This window comes from Vanessa cardui, chromosome 2, assembly GCF_905220365.1.
Source record: "Vanessa cardui chromosome 2, ilVanCard2.1, whole genome shotgun sequence".
Taxonomy (NCBI): Eukaryota; Metazoa; Arthropoda; class Insecta; order Lepidoptera; family Nymphalidae; genus Vanessa; species Vanessa cardui.
Genome location: NC_061124.1, coordinates 7,125,823 through 7,145,800, shown reverse-complemented (window position 1 = coordinate 7,145,800; position 19,978 = coordinate 7,125,823). Strand labels below are relative to the sequence as shown.

The following is a 19,978-nucleotide window of genomic DNA, read 5'->3' as shown; positions in this document are numbered from 1 at the left end:
CTTTGTTGATATGAATGATAATTAATTACAGTTTTTGATATTTTTCCTTGTTGGAAGGATCCTCAATTATCTTGCTTTAAATTAAGATATGATGTGATCGAATCAATAGGCGACCTAGGTTACAGCATCTTAGCGAACACATAATAACTTATTTCGTTTTGCATTACATTTTTCTTTTTTTTATTATTTCTTTTGTCATTCTTAATCGTTCGTATCTATCATTATCATTTTATAAGCAAAAATTTAAATTCAACGTGTGTAATTGTTTTTTGTGTTTACTACTTTTATTTATTTAGTAATTGTTTCAAGCATTATGTGAAATCTCGTCATTTGAGTTTATTCATACTCTACTCGAAATCATTGATTTCTTTAAGCATTACTTTTAAAATTATATATATCTTATGTAAATATCACATCACGCAGAAGTCTTAAAATAAATTCACTTAGAAACATTATCATTCAATGAAGAATCCAAAGTTGAAACAAATTAACTAATACAATTCCCAAGATTACTAATTTTGCTATTTTATAATTAGAACTTGCCAAATATTTTGACAGATCTGAATTTGACATTTTAAATTATATTTCACTCCCTAATAAGAAATTATTTGATAAACAATAATTAATCTTAAATGTATTCTCTAGACACAACATATAGCACACTAACACAGCTATACAATAACTTTTTTGTTGAATATAAAGTCCATTTTAATATAATTCACAGATGAAACACAATCTAAAAAAATGAGACATACTTAAATCAACTAACAATTGTAAAAAAAATTCTTAAATTTTTTTTATTGAAAATTCTTTGATAAGGTAGTAAAATAAAACAATACCGCGTAACCAATACCTGTTAGGTAAATACATATTTTAATGAATATAAAGTAAAATTTAGAAAATATTCCTTTAAAAACTTTCCGGTTTATTGATTTGATTGTGTTTTTTTTTACATATCCACGAATTATATTGAAATGAATTTTATACGTACACATAATACGTACTCGTACATTTAAGACAAATACCTTAAAAATGAAAATTACCACTGGTGTATTAAGGGCATTCTTTGATATTCTGCAACTACAATCTAGTACATGAAGTCTAAACTCAAACCAGACTATTCCGATCCTGAGATTCTCTCGGAGAGTTTCGTCCTTAATTCAATATAGTAATTTTTTTAATACTTTTGGTTATTTATTAATTAAAAATATGTTTTTACTGTTTTAATACTTTTCTATTCTATATTTGGATTTTATGAATTAATAATTATTATGTTCAATGCAAGCGAAGTAACAATTTTATGTCATTTTATTTAAAATCTTAGTCCACGTCATCATTTAGAACTTTAATTAATTTGACATTTTAAATCATTGAACACTGCTGATCCATTAGAAAACTAATAGGTTTCTACGTTTACAAAATTATTACTTATTAATTTTAACTTGCAAAGTATTTTTATTGTTGTTACTTTTTATCGGACTATAACCTTAAAAAATTCCGAGCATTAGTCAATCATTATTAATACTTAAACAAATATCAATGATATGACGATCGTCTACCATTATTATATCAATCAAAAATGTACCTATGTACTTGGAGATAAACTATTCTAACTATTGATTTTGTCAGTAACGTGTCTAGAGAGTATTTCGCTGTTAAGTGTATGGGATTCTCAATTTTAAAATAATTAATAAAAAACATGAATGAAACGTTTCTATAACAGCTCAAGTCCTTTTTTTAATGGAATATTTAAATTCCAATCGCAACAATGACGTTTTGCTTAAACAACAAACGCTTCGAGGGCCAGCATGACGAGCGCCGCCGTGCCCGCCACCGCCGGAACGGTCACCAACCACGCGAATATTATGTTTCTGGAACAATACACATTTATGTTATTTTTATTTGTCATCGCCTATTGTTAATCATATATTGACGGACTACATAGTTGTATTAAGACATGTATGTTGTGGTTTTTAATGCCACAGATTCCTATATATAGGACCGACCCCGGTTCGATAATTAAAATATATTGGTTTTTTCAGGCGGTTTTCTACTCTATCTGCTAATTTTAAGTGTGCGCCAGTGCATCGAAAAGCACGTAAAGGGACGTTTCTGCATCATAAATCTTTCGTACCGTATTTGGTTTTCTACCATTCCATCCAAAATGCGATTCGAAAAAAAAATATGCAGTACCGTTTGCAAAACAACTTTTGCTGTTTTTAAAGACAAAGACGCTATTCCGATCCATCTATTCTACGATCAATGTAATTTTTTGTGTTATATATTTTGGATAAAACATTTGTATAGATAAGATAAATTCGTTAATACCTGAAAAGACTCCAATCCACTTTTTTATCGGAGAAGTACCCGACGCACACGACGGAGCCCACTTTACAGTGTGTGGTGGAAATAGGTAGACCCGCCTTGCTTGCCACCAAAACGGTCAGCGCTGCTCCCAATTCGATGGTAAAGCCACTGATATCGTAGTTAAATTTTAAAAAAATCGTATTTTATATATATTGGAAAAATTAAACCTCGTCCCATCTGAGAACTCATCAATTAAGTATTTATTAAAAAAATAATGTGTTATTTTCTAAATTACCAGAGTATGCTCTGTTATTATTATTCAATAATTGGCCTTATTTAACTAATAATTCTTTTCATTACTCATATACGTAATTGTTACAACAAAAGTCTCCGACAAAGTCACCTGTCTCTAACTTTGTCAAATATTGATTGTTTACTTTTAGTTTATTGTGTGCAGTGCAAAATATATTACTGTTTATTTTACATTTACATACTTTACATTTGATTACCCACAAACACAAAACAATACAATCCGAGGGATAATTGATTGTAATGAATATCGTACAGATAATTCAAATCTCGATCAATAATTATACTTTAATTAAAATATCTATTGACGCTGAAAATCTTCGTCATGGATGTCTTTCTTTTTTGTTTTTGAGCTATTACTTAGGAAATATTAAATCGTACATTATGGATAACTTATCTGATGTTTCATTCTGAATGAATAATCAGTAACTAAAAGACAACGTGACTCACGTGTCAGGGGTGATGCTGGTGAGGTCTTCCCCCACGGTGCGTATCACGCGGCGACCCCACAGCCACAAGCCCAGCGCGATGCCGACGCCGCCGAAAACTAATATCGCGAGTGGAGTCTCCGCCCGCGCGTGCGCGCCGCCCTCCGAATACAACAGCCACAGTGCCACAAGTGGACCTATTGCGTTGCTAAAAAATACAAGCTGTTTAATAAGCTGGAAATACTTTCAATTTATATATTGATGTATTCATTGTGTCTATATTAAAAAATCTTACTAATGTTATAAATACGAAAGTTTAAAAGGATGGATGTATGTGTGTTTGTTACTCTTTCTATTCGATGAAATTTTACAGTAGCATAGATTGTATATATGCATCAGAATAACAGATATACTTACTACAATTTATTCTGATTTTATGTAATTTGATCATAATATAACGATACATATAAAGTACCAATACGAAGCCGGGGCGGATCGCTAGACAATAATAAATGTGCTTACGGTAACTTTCAACCATATTCAGTGAATTAATTTTAAAAGATAGATAATGACGGCATGCAGTAATAAGTAGATAATCACCTGACATCATTGCCACCGTGTGCGAACGCTCCGAAGGTGGCAGTGAGCACCTGCAGGAAGGAGAAGAGTCGCAGGGTGTCGGGCGGAGGGGGCGGCGGTGCGGGTGGTGCGGGGCTGGTGGCGCGAAGCAGTGGCGCAGCGCTGGAGTTGGGCGTGATGGCCGCCAGGCGCGTGTTGCGTGCGTCGCACTCGATACTCCACGCGCTGCCCACTTCCGGCCCCTGGACAAATAATTCAACATTAAACGTTATTATAATACAGTCTGTCCTAGAAACAATGATAGTCAAAAATCAACAACAACAACAACAACAGCCTGTACATTCCCACTGCTGGGCTAAAGGCCTCCTCTCCCTTTGAAGAGAAGGTTTGGAACATATTCCACCACGCTGTTCCAATGCGGGTTGGTGGAATACACATGTGGCAGAATTTCTATGAAATTTGTCACATGCAGGTTTCCTCACGATGTTTTCCTTCACCGCTGAGCACGAGATGAATTATAAAGACAAATTAAGCACATGAATCAGCGGTGTTTGCCTAGGTTTGAACCCGCAATCATCGGTTAAGATGCACGCATTCTAACCACTGGGCCATCTCGACTCAAAAATCAAAATAAACTTTATTCAAGTGGGCTTTTACAAGCACTTTTGAATCATCAATTAACAATTAAGTGAAGCTAACACATAATGTAAGTACATCCTTTAATTAACTGACAGTTCTGAGCTGCACAAAATGGTATTGAATTTGAAAACCATACTCTTCTGATTAAATTATACAACAGTCTATGCAGTTAATAAGCTAATGTATTGTCGATATTATTGAGAGTTATAAAGTGATCGGACTTTTTATGTGGATTTTTTGTATTTAATGTTTTCGTGTATTATTTCTTACCTTGTCTGACCTGGGAGGAGGGGTATCAAACTCTACCATAGCGGGTACACCTCTCAAAGCTGACAAACGTCCGAGCTCCCCACGTGCGATGGTATCACATGAATCGCCGAGAAAACCATTTTTTGAATCATAGCTCTCGCCCATTCCAGCGAGCTGAGCGGAATCTAAGCTCTTACAACAACTGAGAGTCTCGTCTATGTATTTTAAAGTGTTTATTTGAGGATCGGCATCAATCAGCTGTAATCTTGATTTATTAGGCGGGCTTAAGCTTCGCGATAGTATGCTACAGTCATCCATCGTAGCTAGGAGTGCTCGGTTCCTTGCGTTCATTTCCCGTACACCGACTGAGCACTTGTCTGCGTCGCTCAATGTAACCATTTCGGCGCTCTCTGCAATCGCTTCTAAGAGTTTGCCATCTTCAGAGAGCAGAGATGTCGGACGTTGCGCTACATTATTTTTACCGTGCGTTGGAGTATTAGTTGGTGTTGTTTCTAAAAACATAATCATTTTAAACGATCGTTTCTTTAAATTTTATTAATTATCAAAGTAATAATTATATTTTTTATACACATATGTAAACAAGAAAACTGTTGAACATATTAATATACATGTTAACTAACCGTTTGATGGTCCAAGAGTAAAATTAACAGGGGGTGGAACAAGCTGACGTCGGAAATAGGGGACGAGAAAGGCTCGCACGCATACCGCTCCAATCACCCCCAGTGCTAGCGAACCGGCCAACGCAACCCAAAGGGGTATTTTATCCATAGCTAACACTGCAACATGTAAAAGATATAAACATTTTTTTTTTCCAAACATCAAACAAATATAATCATAAATTAATATTATAAAGCATAAATTATTGATTAATGTAGGAGTGTCTGTAATTTATTTCACTTACGTTTCGGACCATCGTGCACTACACTAATTACATTAATGGCTATAGTAGCACCATAAAAGAACGGTAATGCCTGCAATCCTGCAATTATCGGCTGCGAAGCACGCAGTATGAACCTTCGGACCAACCAAAACAATAACGCCGACACAGCACCGCTGAGCGCCGGAGAAATAAACCACGACAACACTGAAAAAATAAAAAGTAATGTGCAATTATTATTTACGCTTATTTTAGTTAATTATAAACAACGTTCTTTATTTTCAAATTATGTCACGTGAAGGATTATTTAATAGATTTACTGGCATTTTTATACAGGTTATTCGTCAATAACATATACTTTTTAATATTCACACAGATATAACAGCGCAAACACGCATTATGTTACACTTAGTAGGTATTACCATTTATATTTATTTGCCATTACTATTTTCTTATTCGGTGGCAGGGCTTTGTATTATATATTCTGCGTATATTCTTACAAACAGCGTCATTCAGTATGATTGTTTAAGGTTGAAGGGTAAGTGAGCCAGTGTAACTACAGGCACAAAGCACATAACATCTGCTTTCTCAAGGAAGATCGAGCGTTTGCGATGAAATGTTTAATATACCTTACAGCGACAATGTCTTTAAGCGGTGGTGACCACGTACAATCGGATTGCCGTTTGGCCGTCCGCCTACCTTACAATAAAAATAATAATAACAATAATAGTCTAACTAATACATAATTTTGTAATTAAATTTTGACTTGTTATTGGATAAAAACCGTCACAGAATTACATGCGTATTAGTTTATTAAAAAAAAATTTACGACATCAACTCACCAATAGCCCCAAGGGTAGACCAACGGACACCAACTGGTCCTTTTGCTGTTAGTGTGAAACCAACAGTAGCTCCAACAACTGAATGTGTCCCTGATACCGGCAGACGCAGCGCCGTAGCCAATATCAGCCACGAGGCTCCAGCTATCAGTGCTGCAAGACAACCGGCTGCGAGCAGCCTTTCGCCTCCGTCCGCGTACAACGACACATCCAATATACCCTTACGCATTGTATCTGATACCTTGTAACCTAAAACAGAAAAACATTTAAAGATTAAAATTTATTACTCCATTCGTAAAGTAAAAAAGTAAAGTAACAGCCTGTAAATTTCCCACTGCTAGGATAAGGCCTCCTCTTCCATTTAGGAGAGGGTGTCGAACATTTATTCCACCACGCTGTTCCAATGCGGGTTGATTGAATACACATGTGGCAGAATTTCAATGAATTTAGACACATGCAGGTTTCCTCTCGATGTTTTCCTTCACCGCCGCGCTCGAAATGAATTATAAACACAAATTAAGCACATGTATATAGTGGTGCTTTACTCGATTCGTAGTTATGTATAATTGTACCAAATGAAATGTGGACTTACCAATCAGAACAGCTCCAGCAATCTCGAAAATAGTTGCTAGTATGCATGCTTGTGTTAGTGTAAGAACCTTAGATCCGACGCTCGTGCCGAAAGAATTCGCTACGTCATTTGCGCCGATACCAAATGCCAAAATAAATGCCACTATAAAACCACATACCACCAACCAGAGAAGATCACTCGAATATGGTTCCATTTCTGCGTACTACTATTATTACATAATAATTTCCGACATTTTCTATTTTATGAACGATTATGAGTTATTAATAGTAAGTATTTTCTAGCACCTAAGTTTTTTTTGTCGCTAAATAAAGTTAACAAATAAGCTTTGCTTTAAAAACTTTCAATTATTTTTTAAGTAACAAATTTTTCCTTATCGAATTAAAATGACCATCATCCCATATAAAAATATGTTCGTAACATACAAAATTTTATAATTATAGACTTAAAAAAGTTTTCTTTAAATTATTATTATTAATAAAAGTTATTTAAAATATGAGTAACAATGTGTTTGGAATTACAAAATTGTGCGTCACAACGTAAGATGCTTAAAAAGCAGATCCTGAATGTGGTGTGTCTTTAGTAAATTTGGCTTCATTTCTGAAAATAAAATATTTAACATGTAGGTATTTATTAAATAACAATGAAAAAAAAGTATCAAAAAATAGCACATGTTCTTTATCGGAACATCATTTTACTATTGCGCCAGGTAATTTAGGTAGATTTAACTCACTTGAAACTATTTCAAAGATATTATAATCTTTTATAACGTTCATTATAAATATCTTATTATCTAAAAAATAATGTAACATGTTAAATTATTCCGTAAAACCACATGGTTGAATATTATTGATTTGACGACGCCATGTACTCAGATACTTTCGCGCTTAAAAACGCAAGAGGTTCCTTCATTCATTATTGAATTATGAAAATAATGAAAGAGGTCAATTATATCAATAATTTTAATGATGTAATTTTTTTTTGTCCTATATGACTTGAGCTAACTAATTATATCGCGTCGTTAACGTGTATTTTTAAAATAAACAAAAATAACCATCTTCGTGGCACTTATGAGGATATGTTTATTCAAAAATAATGAACTAAAGTGTCTCTATTAGTAAGAACTACTTACTTTTTGAAAATGTAGGGTTTTATGGTCCTGAGACGTTAAAAACCGCTTTACAAAAGTATGGTTAGTCGCCTTGAATCACTCAGCTGTACACTGAAGTTACCGAGGGTCGCCCCATCTCATAGTCTGAATGGAGCATGCGCGAACCGACACCCCACTTCTGCAACCCCCCTTTGCCGTCTTCATTATTATGGAACTATATAGGCATGGGTATTGGCAGAAGACCCCCTGGAAACAGGCTTTTTAAAGCTAGACGCTATAACAACTTTACGACTCATCACTAATTCTGTTTTATTCGAAAGTATGTAATCAATCCTATGTCCTTGATATGGTTTTGTACTCGGTACTTCTTTACTGATTTTAAATAGTGTGGGCTTACAAGTTATTTGTGAAGTTTTATTATCAAAAACTTATTATTTTATCATGGTTCAATATTTACTTTAATTTATGTTTAACCTAATAGATGATTGTTTTATTCAATAGTAGATGACATTAAAAATAAAAGTCGTGTTAAACACTGTAATATATATGTAAATTTAAATTATTTGGATCTTAAATTCTATTAAAGCGTCCAATAAAATAGAATTCTGTGTCGAAGCAAAAAAATGGGCGGAACTAAACTGAGACTCGCGGGTTCAAATCAACATTAATTTGTAATTTTTGAAGGCAGAAAATAAAACATTTCTACAGTAAGCGTGAGACAGACAAATGTCCTAATTTTTATTACTTTAATTATTTATAAGTTATATTTAACGGCATACATTAATTTAAATTTTACATATGTGTTCACATTTGCCCTATATTTTTATTGAAACAAAAAATTAATTTTTTTGTTGTTTTTTCGCATTCTTTTGATACTCTTAGTGGCAAGGCAAACTATGATATTTTATAAGCGCGAGCACCACTCAATAATAATACATAACGAATATTTAACGTAGAAAAGAGCGCTTTTGAGAGAGTAGATAGAGTAAGATAATAATAATGAAAAATCTTTAGCATGGTAAGTAAATAATTAATTTATGATTTGATATATTTTTTGTAGTCTTTATCTTCATCGAAATTTCTGGCACTGTGACTCGCGCGTTGTGAATAGGTACCTAATAAACTTTTATAGTTGGATAAAGAGAAAATAAAATATTATGTCAGGTTTCCTCTATTCAGCGGTGGGGGAAGCGACTAAAGCTGTTGATGTCTGTCTTAATGATTAATATACATATGCTAAAAAACTCTATATATACAATGTAAGTCATATATTCCAGTAATTAAGATTTCGAAAATTTAGTTTACAATATTATCCTTCTTCTGCGACTCCCTTTTTATGACGTCGTTAATGACAATTAGTTTGCCTTACTAATATTCGTGTCTTCTTTTTTTCTTCAGTGATTTGCCGTCACTGTTGGCACAAAGCATTAAGGCATCGCAAATAAAACGCCAACCCCCTTTCTTAAATCATCTACCACCACCACCTCGCCACCGGACCTCCTACACAAGGTTTGGCTAAGCACGGTTCCACTCGAGCGAGCTAATTACACCCAATCCTGACGACTTTAAATATCTAGCGAATGTAGCGGTCGGGGGACCAGGACGGGCATGTGGGACTCAACCGTGCCAGGGCCTAATTCCCTGTCCTACCCACAAAAACCATCCTCAAGTTTCCACCATGCCTCCGAGTGGTGAGGCAACTAGATCACCCAGGGCATACAAATGTCACCAATGGCATCCGCCGTGAGGCGGCTGCTAGACAAAACATGGAAAGCGCGCCTAGTGCACGCCTTCCTCCCCATCCTCCATGTGCTTATGTGACGAACTCCCCCGAGTCCGCCACTGGAGGCTGGGCGTCAACGATGCTAACGCCCTGTGGCGGAAGAAATGGTTGGGTCCGCCGCAAACCACCGGAGTAAAACACCTGGGAGGCTCGAGTAGCGAGTTCTATATTTTGTTCACGGCACTAAAGCCTTTTCAAATCACAGCCTGTTCAACGAGTTGAAATCAGTCTTCGAATTTTTCACTAGTATTTTCCTACTGTTGATCACGGAGACATTATTGGAAATTTGACTCTTCACTCCATAATATAAAACAAAGTCGCTTCCCGTTGTCTATCTGTCTTTGTGTTTGCTTAGATCTTTAAAACTCTTTAAAACGCACGGTTTTTGAAACGTTTTTTCAATAGATAAAATATTTTAAGAAAGTTTATATGTATAATTCGTGCATAATATTATGTCGAAATAATAAACACACATTTTACGCTTATATTGCAAACGCTAACTCTCCTTAATAGCAATTAGTGCTAGCTAAATAATGCCTGGTACTGTAAAGCATAGCATACTTGATTTCGTCATCATCGACCAAAAATACGTATGTATGTCATTATTGCCGGCCTGAATCAGTACGTAACGCCATGCGTTAAATCAATAGCACGGTGGGTTACTTGTCTAGCCATTGTATAATTGCTTTACGCACTTATGTTCGATGCCATATCTTGACTTGGGCAGATTTTATTTTAGATATACCATAGTGGGCAGTTGATTCACACAATTCAGTTTTCATAAAAAGTTTTATCCACATTATTTCAGGTATTCTTTACACCGGCATTGCTTCGCGCCACTTCTTACAGCGAGATCGCTGTAATATGTAAACATAGTTATGAAATATCGATAATCGTTTGATAACGTTCTGGTTGGATGAAAATTGGGCTAAAAGTATCACGATGTGTCAATTGCATGTTTAATTCCTTTCTTCGTCACACCACCAAAAATTTGGATTATCTACCAGCACACAGTTTTCCCCCCTTTATACATAGTCAAACTCAAAAAAAATCAACAAGTTTCAAATGTAAGTCAGCTTAACCGGCAATAAGGATAGAGCATCCTTTACAAAACTGGGGTTTTCTTAAATATTCTGCCTTTATTCACTAATTAAGATTATTTTGTACTTACTAAGTGTTTACTTGCTTGAATCCTATGCAACAATAATAATTGCACTTATTATATTCAACAGACGGTACAGAAGATTACCTAACTCGTCTAAAGCTCTAATTCTTCATCTTGTGTTATAGATATGCGCAGAAACAGTTAAACCAAAGCTGATTTTTATCTTGAGGATATTATATTGTTTTAATTTTAAGAGTAGAATTTTATTTTTATATAATCAATCGACAGATATGTCAATATTGTTTATTAATACACAATTATTTAATGTTGTATACTTCGAGTATACACTCATCATAACAAGCCTACGAATGTACGAAGGGATTATTTTTATATATAAAATTTATTTATAGTTTGTATTTATTAAATAAATCATTCGTAATCTTTAACGAATATCGATTATTTTATTTTATTTCATTTTTGCTCTGGTAACATTTTGTAAAAAAAAGTCAATTTTAATGTAAATAACCAAAATTAAAAGAATGAACACCAATACAAGATAATAACACAAGGGAAAAATTTAAATTAATATGTTTTTCAGAAATGTAAAATCTGCTGCGGAATTTGCACAATGCTGGTAAGACAATTTTTCATACAAATTTTTCTAAGGCCTTGTAGAGTCTGATATATTCATATTATTTTATAATAAAATAATTTGCGTTTATTTATATTTCAGTATGTTTTAATTTTTGTGATAATTTAAATATTGAAGTTTGATATCTTTGTTATATTTCAAGCTTAGTGTACTTTTTATATTATTTTTCAGTAAGTCGCCGCTATTCCTCCAGGGTTCACATAATTTGGGCAATGTTCGTTTACAACTACGAAACTCATTTCACAACTCACGGCGAGGAGCTCGTCGACCAATATCAGAACCTAATCCTCTAGAGATTATACAATTAGACTCGGGTCCCTTGTATGCTAAGAGTCTATTCAAACCTTTCGTATTTACAGTTGGGGTATGCCAATACATCAATTTCATAATATTAAATATATCTCTATATAGTTCATAAAATTAATAATCTTTTTATGTTGCTATTAGGTAACAACACTGAGTCTTGCTGGTTGTGTAATTTGGGAATATGAAAATTTACGCTCCCATGCAACCTCATTTCTCAGAAGACCAGGAGCTTGGTTAAATTCCCATCAAAAAAGAATTACATCTCAAACAGTAAGCATATTTCAATAATTTAACTACATATAAAATTAAGTAATTTTTGATAAATGAATAAAACGAGAAAACTAATTGATTCAACTTTGCAATCTAATTTATTTTTTCTTAACCAAATATATTCAAAATGAATGATCAGAGATTATTGAAGATGATGGTAACAATAATAATATGCCTATATATGCACAACAGATAGTCTATGGGATATTATCATTTAAAAATAAAATGCGACACATTAAAAAAAAAAAGTTAATATAGTCCTTGCAAGGATAAACATAATGTAGATGAATTATATCTAAATTGTGACTACAACTACAAGTATATTCCCATTATTTACAGATATCAGAACCAGGGCCATTAAAAAAATGGTGGAACTCACTAAGAGAAAGTGAAAGAGTTTTCTATCCTATTCTAGCACTCAATGTAATGGTGTTTGGGGCTTGGCGAGTCCGAGCTTTACAGCCACATATGATTAAATATTTCTGTTCAAATCCATCAGGCAGTAAGTAATAACATAAGTAAATAACTCTCTTATTTGTCTATCAGGTAGCCGAGCTGACCAGTTAATAATAAGTGCACCTGTCTCCTTACCCTATAATATGACCTGTGGCTTGAGATTGAATAAAATTATCCAGAATATCATTAAAATTCATTTTAAAAATACTTGGTATAATTTTTCTATATATTTTGTTTTTATTAAAAATATAAATATTTTTACAGAAGCGCAATGTCTACCAATGGTATTCAGTACATTTAGCCATTATTCCACATTACATTTGGCTGCAAATATGTATGTGCTGTATAGTTTCATGCCAGGTAAATAATGTTAATTTTATTTTTTCAAAAATGAAGTACACAGTACTTAAAACCATTTTCAAAATTACTTATGAGTTATAAAATATATATCCACATTAAAACAGCAAGATGGATAACCTTCTTAAATGATATTTAAATACTGTTACTTTGATTTTAAAACATAGTATGTATTTTTATAAGTCATGGTAATGCATAAAAGAATACAATATGTTTATAAAGAGATTTTATACATTTAATTTTAATTATAGCTGCTGTGGCATCATTGGGCAAAGAACAATTTGTTGCTATGTATATGAGTGCTGGCGTTGTAAGCAGTTTTGCCAGTTTCCTGTATAAAGTAATGCTCAATCAGCCCGGTCTCAGTCTGGGTGCGGTAAGTCTTTATATTTAATTTTTACTAGTAAGTGCCCATTATAAAATTAAATTCCTCTTTACACAAGATGAGTCTTACAGGGTACATAAATATGTTCATGGAACTGACACTATATATATATCACAGTTATGACAGCATCTGAACAAAAGTTCAATAAAATTGATTAGTTATGTGTAGCTCTATACAATACCAACAAAGACAAGCATTAACTTTTATATATTAGATGACTTTTATCAATACCCATAAATGTCTTGATCTTTCAATACATATAAAATGATGAGGTCAACATATGTAGATTATGAATTGTGATGTGCAAATCTTTTCTTCCAGTCTGGAGCAATTATGGCAGTGTTATCATATGTCTGTTCGCAATACCCTGATACAAGACTGAGTATAATATTCCTGCCTATGTATACATTTGCTGCTGGTACTGTAAGTAACTTGCTGTGTTTCTGGAAATTAATACAAATATGTGAATTATAGAATTATTTAACCTTAAAAATTAATTTTAAATTTACATATATGTATTATTTCAATAAATAATGACTTATATCTATAGCTTCATGCTCTAATAACCCTATTCATTTTAGGCTATAAAAGTTATAATGAGTGTTGATCTCGCTGGAGTTATACTTGGCTGGAAATTCTTTGATCATGCTGCTCATCTTGGTGGTGCACTATTTGGAATGTAAGTTAATATGAATATACATATGTAGCTCAAATATTTCATTTAACTTTAAAATTTTCAGCCTCTTATATATAAAGCCTCTCTTTCATTGTAAGGCATGGATGATGGATAACACTTTTTTTTCTAATAAATAAAAGTACTTAAATTTTTTTTAAAAACAATTTTGTATACCTCTCTACCACATCTCAAATTTTATAATATTTTAATTAATTTGAATATTTATTATGATTTATCTTTCAACATGTAATTTATTCAAATTTTTAACAAGAATCATATCATTTGTGTTAATTGTAATCAGAAATTATATTTCTTGTGCTATTTCTGTAGTTATTTAAGATAACTAAAAGTAGTTTTTCTTATAATAATATTTGAATCGATAAATAATTGCATATGAATAGGTATGATAAGCAGAATGAATCTAAACAATTGAAATATTTTTTAAAACAAAAATCTTGATAATGACTATATTATTTTCGTTGCAGGGTTTGGTGTTATTGGGGTAATTCCCATATATGGGGAAATAGAGACAAGTTCCTTCAGTATTACCACAGTATCCGAAAGGATTCCAGATAACATTTTATTGAATCAAAGCAAGCTTAGAAAATGTTGAAAACTGTTATAGAGAAAATTATATTTATTTAAATTACATATAATATATAAATGTAATTTTGGTAACTCTTTTGATAGAGACTATAATTAATATATATAAGCTTTTGAAAAATTGTAGTTTATTTTAAATAAAACTATTAAGATAATAAAAAAAACATTTATTCATAAAAATATTTTATATATATACCTTTAATACAAAGAAAGTTATGTAAATACACAATGGAAATAAATATTATATAAATCTGTTATTAAAATAGACTGTATACCTAAAAAAGCACAATATGGCTGCTGAGTTTTTTTTTTAATAAAACCATCCTATTGAATAGTTAGGCTAGTGAAACAAACATGATACAATATAATTATACGAGATAAATCGTAAAACGATTATCATTTTTAAAGTTTTATAGACATGAACATCTCAGTGATCCTAATTAGACTGAACAAGCCAACATAGGTAGACCATATTGTACTTTTCTAAAATTACACATAAAAAGCAATAACCATTAAGTAATATATATACTTTGATGCTCTTGGTAATTGTTTCACTTAGTTCAATCTAAGCTTTAAGTATTTTAGCATGAAAATCAAAATGTTCTCCAATGTAAGTAGAAATGTAATAGTAAGAATGGTCATAGCCTTCGCGTAGGTTCAAAATGATAGGTACACCAACAGAGCGGCAAGCCTCAACTAAGTTTTCAGGTTGCAATTGTTTTTCAATGTAAAATTTGTCACCTGCACCCTGAAATAATAAACAAAACAATATATCAAAACTCCAAATTACATGAATTTGAATCATTCAATTTATTAAAAGCATCATTTACAAATTCAATTGCAGAAAAATAATTTCTTGAAAATATAGATAAAAAAAAATTATTTATAAAACATGAAAAAAACTATTTCCTCGAAATTGAAAATTCAGTAAAAAATTTAACTTTTTAATTGTAGCTGAAGCTACATGCTATTGACGTGTGTACATAAAATACCATGTATTTAGAAAAACCAGTGATTCTTTTACTACAGATAAAATAATAGATTTTATTAGATACTGGATTACAAATATATTTTATTTGCCTTACCTGATCAATGAGCAGTGTTAGTGGAGGTCCATCATATTTCTTAACAAGTTCAGTTGCATCCCATTCTACCCATTGGCTTTTATCTTCACCCAAATAACCAGTAAAAGCCTTCTCACCCCATGGACATTTAGTAGGGTTGCATATTGGTGCAAATGCACTGACTGATTTATAAAGACCAGGGTTTCTTAATACAGATACCAAAGCTCCATGTCCTCCCATACTGAAAATTAAGAAAATAGCTGTGTGTTTATTGTAAATAACAACGTAAAATTCCCACTTGAAACTTGGTTGAAACAGCAAGGTTAGGCTAATCATATATGCAATGTTTTTTTTCTTCCTCTGTGCATAAATCTTATGAAAAATAGTGAATATATATGTATGAGACTATGACCAATCCACATGGGTATATCTGTAAATAGCTATAAGCTTTTCAGAGTTTTGAATTCTGTCTATCCTTCCCCCTATTTTTATTGCCCATTGAAGTGGACAAGTAATAGCTTATAATATTATACACCTGCAAACATGCTACTTTGTAAATTTTTCATTTATTTGTTACAAAAACAATGTCTCCCTATTTATTATTGTATTTAATTTAAATAAATAAATATGTATTCTTTTTGCATGGTAATGTATATTTTGCACATTATGTATGTATATTAATTTAAGTTAATCATTCCTATAATTTAAGCAATTTAAAATGGTAATTTTTACCTGTGTCCCATTATCCCAATCCTAGTAGGATCAATATTGTTACTAAATGCCTGAAGGATAAGGTCATACAATTCCTTAGTCAAATAACTGCCCATTCTGTAATTTTTGGACCATGGATCTTTTGTAGCATCCAGGTAAAAACCAGCTGATACACCAAAATCCCAGGATTCGTCATCACCAGGAACCTTAACACCTCTTGGAGATGTATCAGGTCCAACAACGATAATGCCATGTTCAGCTGCATACCTGTTAATGGTATAAATAGTTTTGTTTATCATTTACTGCCTGTAGTCTATAGCGGAAGAAAGACATATCAAAAAACCTACGAAACTTAAAATGTTAAAAAACAAATATACATATTTTTTTTACAAAAAATGACGTATATACAGTCTCAACTTTATTACTTCATTGAGTTTAAAGCACAAAGAAATATAAATATGTATACGTAATAAAATTTAAATAAATAAAGAGGCAAAATTGTTCGTCCAAAATGCATGGTAACAAATTGTATTAAATTTATATAAATGGCAAATGTTTAAATTAACATATCAAATAGGTCATGTCAGTGTGATAAGTTTATATATTGATAAAAATTTACATTATGAATTCGACTATACCTTTCTTAGTCATTAAGTAAAATTTTATGCAATTATAAATTTATATTTATTATTTTATTACCTTTGAAAACCTGACTTTGTAATAAAATTTTGTTCATTGCAAGTAAGTCCAGAGAGATAGTAGATAACCGGCAACTTGACATCGCCACCTTCTGCTTGTGGTGGCAGGTAGATGGAAAAGTTCATTTTACATTGCAATTCGGTTGACTGATGGGAGTATACCTTTTGAAACCCTCCAAACACCTTGTTTGATGACACTAATTCTAGCCCTTCCATTTTCAGATACTGAAATATTTTAATTTTGTGTTGAAGCTATGTCTATGCTTTATAAAGCTATGTATTTTATTGCTACTGCATTGTAACAATAAAAAACATTATTCAAAACTGTTGTACTCAAGTCTATTTGTATGATAGCAAAAAAAAATTATATAAAAGATTGTTATTTAAATACTCTGCCAATTGTTAAATTAATTAATTTACTTAAAATCTTTATTATAAATAGTATTAATATACATAAATAAAATAAAAAGGCAGAAATAATTTTGCTTGCATACATGAAATTTATGCAACTAAAATATATCTCGGAATTTTTTTATATTTTTTGGTATAATTACTACAAACCAGTTCTAAATATGAGATGAATAAGCTTATTAATATTAAAAAAAAAAAAAAAAACATTTCAAGGAACAGTCTCAATAAATATACAAAAAGCAGAAAATTTTCAAAACTTCAGTTCAATTAGTTAGGTGGAAATCTCATTTTAACAAAAGCTTGTAATTTGAAATAAATCATCAGTTTTTCCATATAACTTAAAATATATGACTTATGGATGAATCTTTCATTTACACACTAATGCTAATCGACCAAATACGTAAAAACACGTAACGTAGGTAACTCATTAGTATTATACATTTATAAAAAAAACCGCGATAGTTATATTATATATTTATTTTTTAATCCTTTAATACTGCATGAACTTTTTTGGTTATCAGTCGAATATGAGATAACGGCTTAAAATAATTCAATATAATGATGTTAATAATAATTTAAATTATGTAGTTCTATTATAATATGATTATGTATGATATGAAAACCCGTATTTAATTTTAAATATTACTTCAGTTACCTTTATAATACTTCTTGTAAATTTAATAATGTTTATTCCTTTCGCAAAAGCAAAATTGACGTATAAGTTTCACTAGGCTCTTAGACATAAAAGATATTTTTGTTAATCAGTTTGACCGGCGAGGTGTTTTTGACATTTGAATTGAAATTCGGGCGGAGGCCGGAGATACGTCACACAGTTCTCAAAAGTCAGTCGTCTAAAGGCAAAGTGTTGCTTTTATTAAAATAAATATCAGTTAACAAAATGATAGTTCTGAATAGTACTATTGTATAAAAATATATATATCAAAAATCTTTCGTATGAATCTTGTCGTTTATTAGAGGTAAAATAAATAATTAGACTAAATTTAATATCTTGTCACGAATTCCAATAGTAAAAAAATACTGGGGAATACCGGATATTGAATATATTTTATTCAAATATTCTTTCTTGAAAATAGGGATGATTTGTATTAATAGGAGATTCTTCACAAGACGGCTTTAACAGTATTAGAAATACCTTAAAATAATATTTCACCAAAAGCTCTTCTAATTTCAACAATTCAAAAAAGTTACAGTTTCGTTTAGTTTAGTTCAGGGTAATTGCAAGCAAGGATTTTTAATATTGATCTTAGGAACTCAAGTTTCCCCAATTCATCTAGAGCTTTACAGAAAGCTTTCAATGAGGCTTTCGGTTAAGTGGTTCCACAGTGAGTGTGCTAGGCAGAAAATCTCTTAAAAATCCCGCTGTGGCCGATTTTCAGTCATCTAAATGGTCCGGAATAAACTTAGAATATTGACGCGATGTCTGATGGTAAAATTCAAGTAGCCGGTATTATCGAAACATTTCCTTAATTTTCTATGGCAAATGCAGTAGAATTTGCAAAGTTATCCAACATCTCTACGTAGAGTGGTCAAATGGAAGAAGCTGGTACTGGGCCAGACACGGCCAGAGGTAAGAAGAATGACCTGCGTGAGGCTGAATTTTCGCCTTCTGTAGTTTAAGGGGCCGACGTGAAGTACCGTCTTGCCTTACTGAGCACACCAAGAATATTTTGATTCGAATTTAGCATAAAAAAATGAAGCTGAATGAGATCCGAAACATAAAAGCCAAGTATTTTGACAGTAGCTGTAGCAGCAATGGAAATATTATCAAATCGTAGAGATACGACAAAGAGTGATTTTCAATGATTAACGCGCAGACTTCTGTATTTTTGGGATTAACTTGGGCTCGATTTAGTCGAGCCCAGCCCGATATTTTGTTCAACGAAATCGCAATTTCAGATACAAACTTGTTCCGGTTTTAGAGTTTCCATAAAAATAATATAAGCACGACTGGTGGATTTACTGTCTACGGTAGGCACTTTCGTCTGCATAGCAGTGAACGTTGCTGATTTACAATAAGTCATTGAAATGCAGAAGAAACAGAGCAGGTATATAGTACGCAGCTTCGTTGAACTCTAGAATTGACGAATTTGAAGTTAGAGCATGCATAGCCAACATCGACCTTGATGCCCTGATTTTCCAAAACCCGTTAACATCCAGAGACGCTCTCCAAGTAGGTTAAACTAAATATGTATATCACGTGAGAACGGGCAAGCGTATATGGCGTTCACCCGTCGCGTTCATTTGTTGAAAAATCTAATATTTATTTATAGTCCAGCGAATAAAGGCTTTACATTTCGGCAAAATTACAATAAAGCTGGATTTTTGGATGGATCTTTCTTTTGTTGTTCTAAATAGCTTTCGCCGGCGTTTTTTCCGAAGCGATACGACATGTAAACCTCCAAGAATAGAGCATACTCATTCATTAAAGGCCGGCAACACACCTGTAAGCCTCCTGGTGCTGCAGATATCCATGGTCACTTTCCATCAGGTGGGCCTCCTGCTCGTTTGCCAACTATCACATAAAAATATCCC

The 19,978-nt window shown here is 32.3% G+C and overlaps 3 protein-coding genes across 3 annotated transcripts; 1 reads left to right on the top strand and 2 right to left on the bottom strand.

Annotated features, from left to right (window-relative positions):
• Positions 1–1,340: 1,340 nt before the first annotated feature.
• Positions 1,341–8,059, bottom strand: LOC124542818 (sodium-dependent phosphate transporter 1). The gene is made up of 10 exons (XM_047120705.1): positions 7,970–8,059; positions 6,841–7,437; positions 6,252–6,497; positions 5,434–5,616; positions 5,153–5,308; positions 4,533–5,023; positions 3,645–3,865; positions 3,067–3,252; positions 2,329–2,475; positions 1,341–1,871 (listed from the first exon to the last, which is right to left on the bottom strand). Exons 2-10 carry the CDS (start codon positions 7,031–7,033, stop codon positions 1,781–1,783), a joined length of 1,914 nt encoding a protein of 637 aa, XP_046976661.1. The 5' UTR covers positions 7,034–7,437; positions 7,970–8,059; the 3' UTR covers positions 1,341–1,780.
• A 3,273-nt stretch (positions 8,060–11,332) lies between these two features.
• On the top strand, positions 11,333–15,001 carry LOC124537998 (presenilins-associated rhomboid-like protein, mitochondrial). Its single transcript, XM_047115002.1, has 9 exons — positions 11,333–11,470; positions 11,660–11,852; positions 11,936–12,064; positions 12,404–12,566; positions 12,785–12,880; positions 13,129–13,253; positions 13,584–13,685; positions 13,844–13,941; positions 14,424–15,001. Exons 1-9 carry the CDS (start codon positions 11,424–11,426, stop codon positions 14,512–14,514), a joined length of 1,044 nt encoding a protein of 347 aa, XP_046970958.1. The 5' UTR covers positions 11,333–11,423; the 3' UTR covers positions 14,515–15,001.
• On the bottom strand, positions 14,693–18,261 carry LOC124538007 (S-formylglutathione hydrolase). Its single transcript, XM_047115014.1, has 5 exons — positions 18,081–18,261; positions 17,016–17,239; positions 16,338–16,583; positions 15,627–15,846; positions 14,693–15,289 (listed from the first exon to the last, which is right to left on the bottom strand). The coding sequence occupies exons 2-5, from the start codon at positions 17,228–17,230 to the stop codon at positions 15,107–15,109; spliced, it is 864 nt and encodes a 287-aa protein (XP_046970970.1). The 5' UTR covers positions 17,231–17,239; positions 18,081–18,261; the 3' UTR covers positions 14,693–15,106.
• Between the last annotated feature and the right edge of the window lie 1,717 nt (positions 18,262–19,978).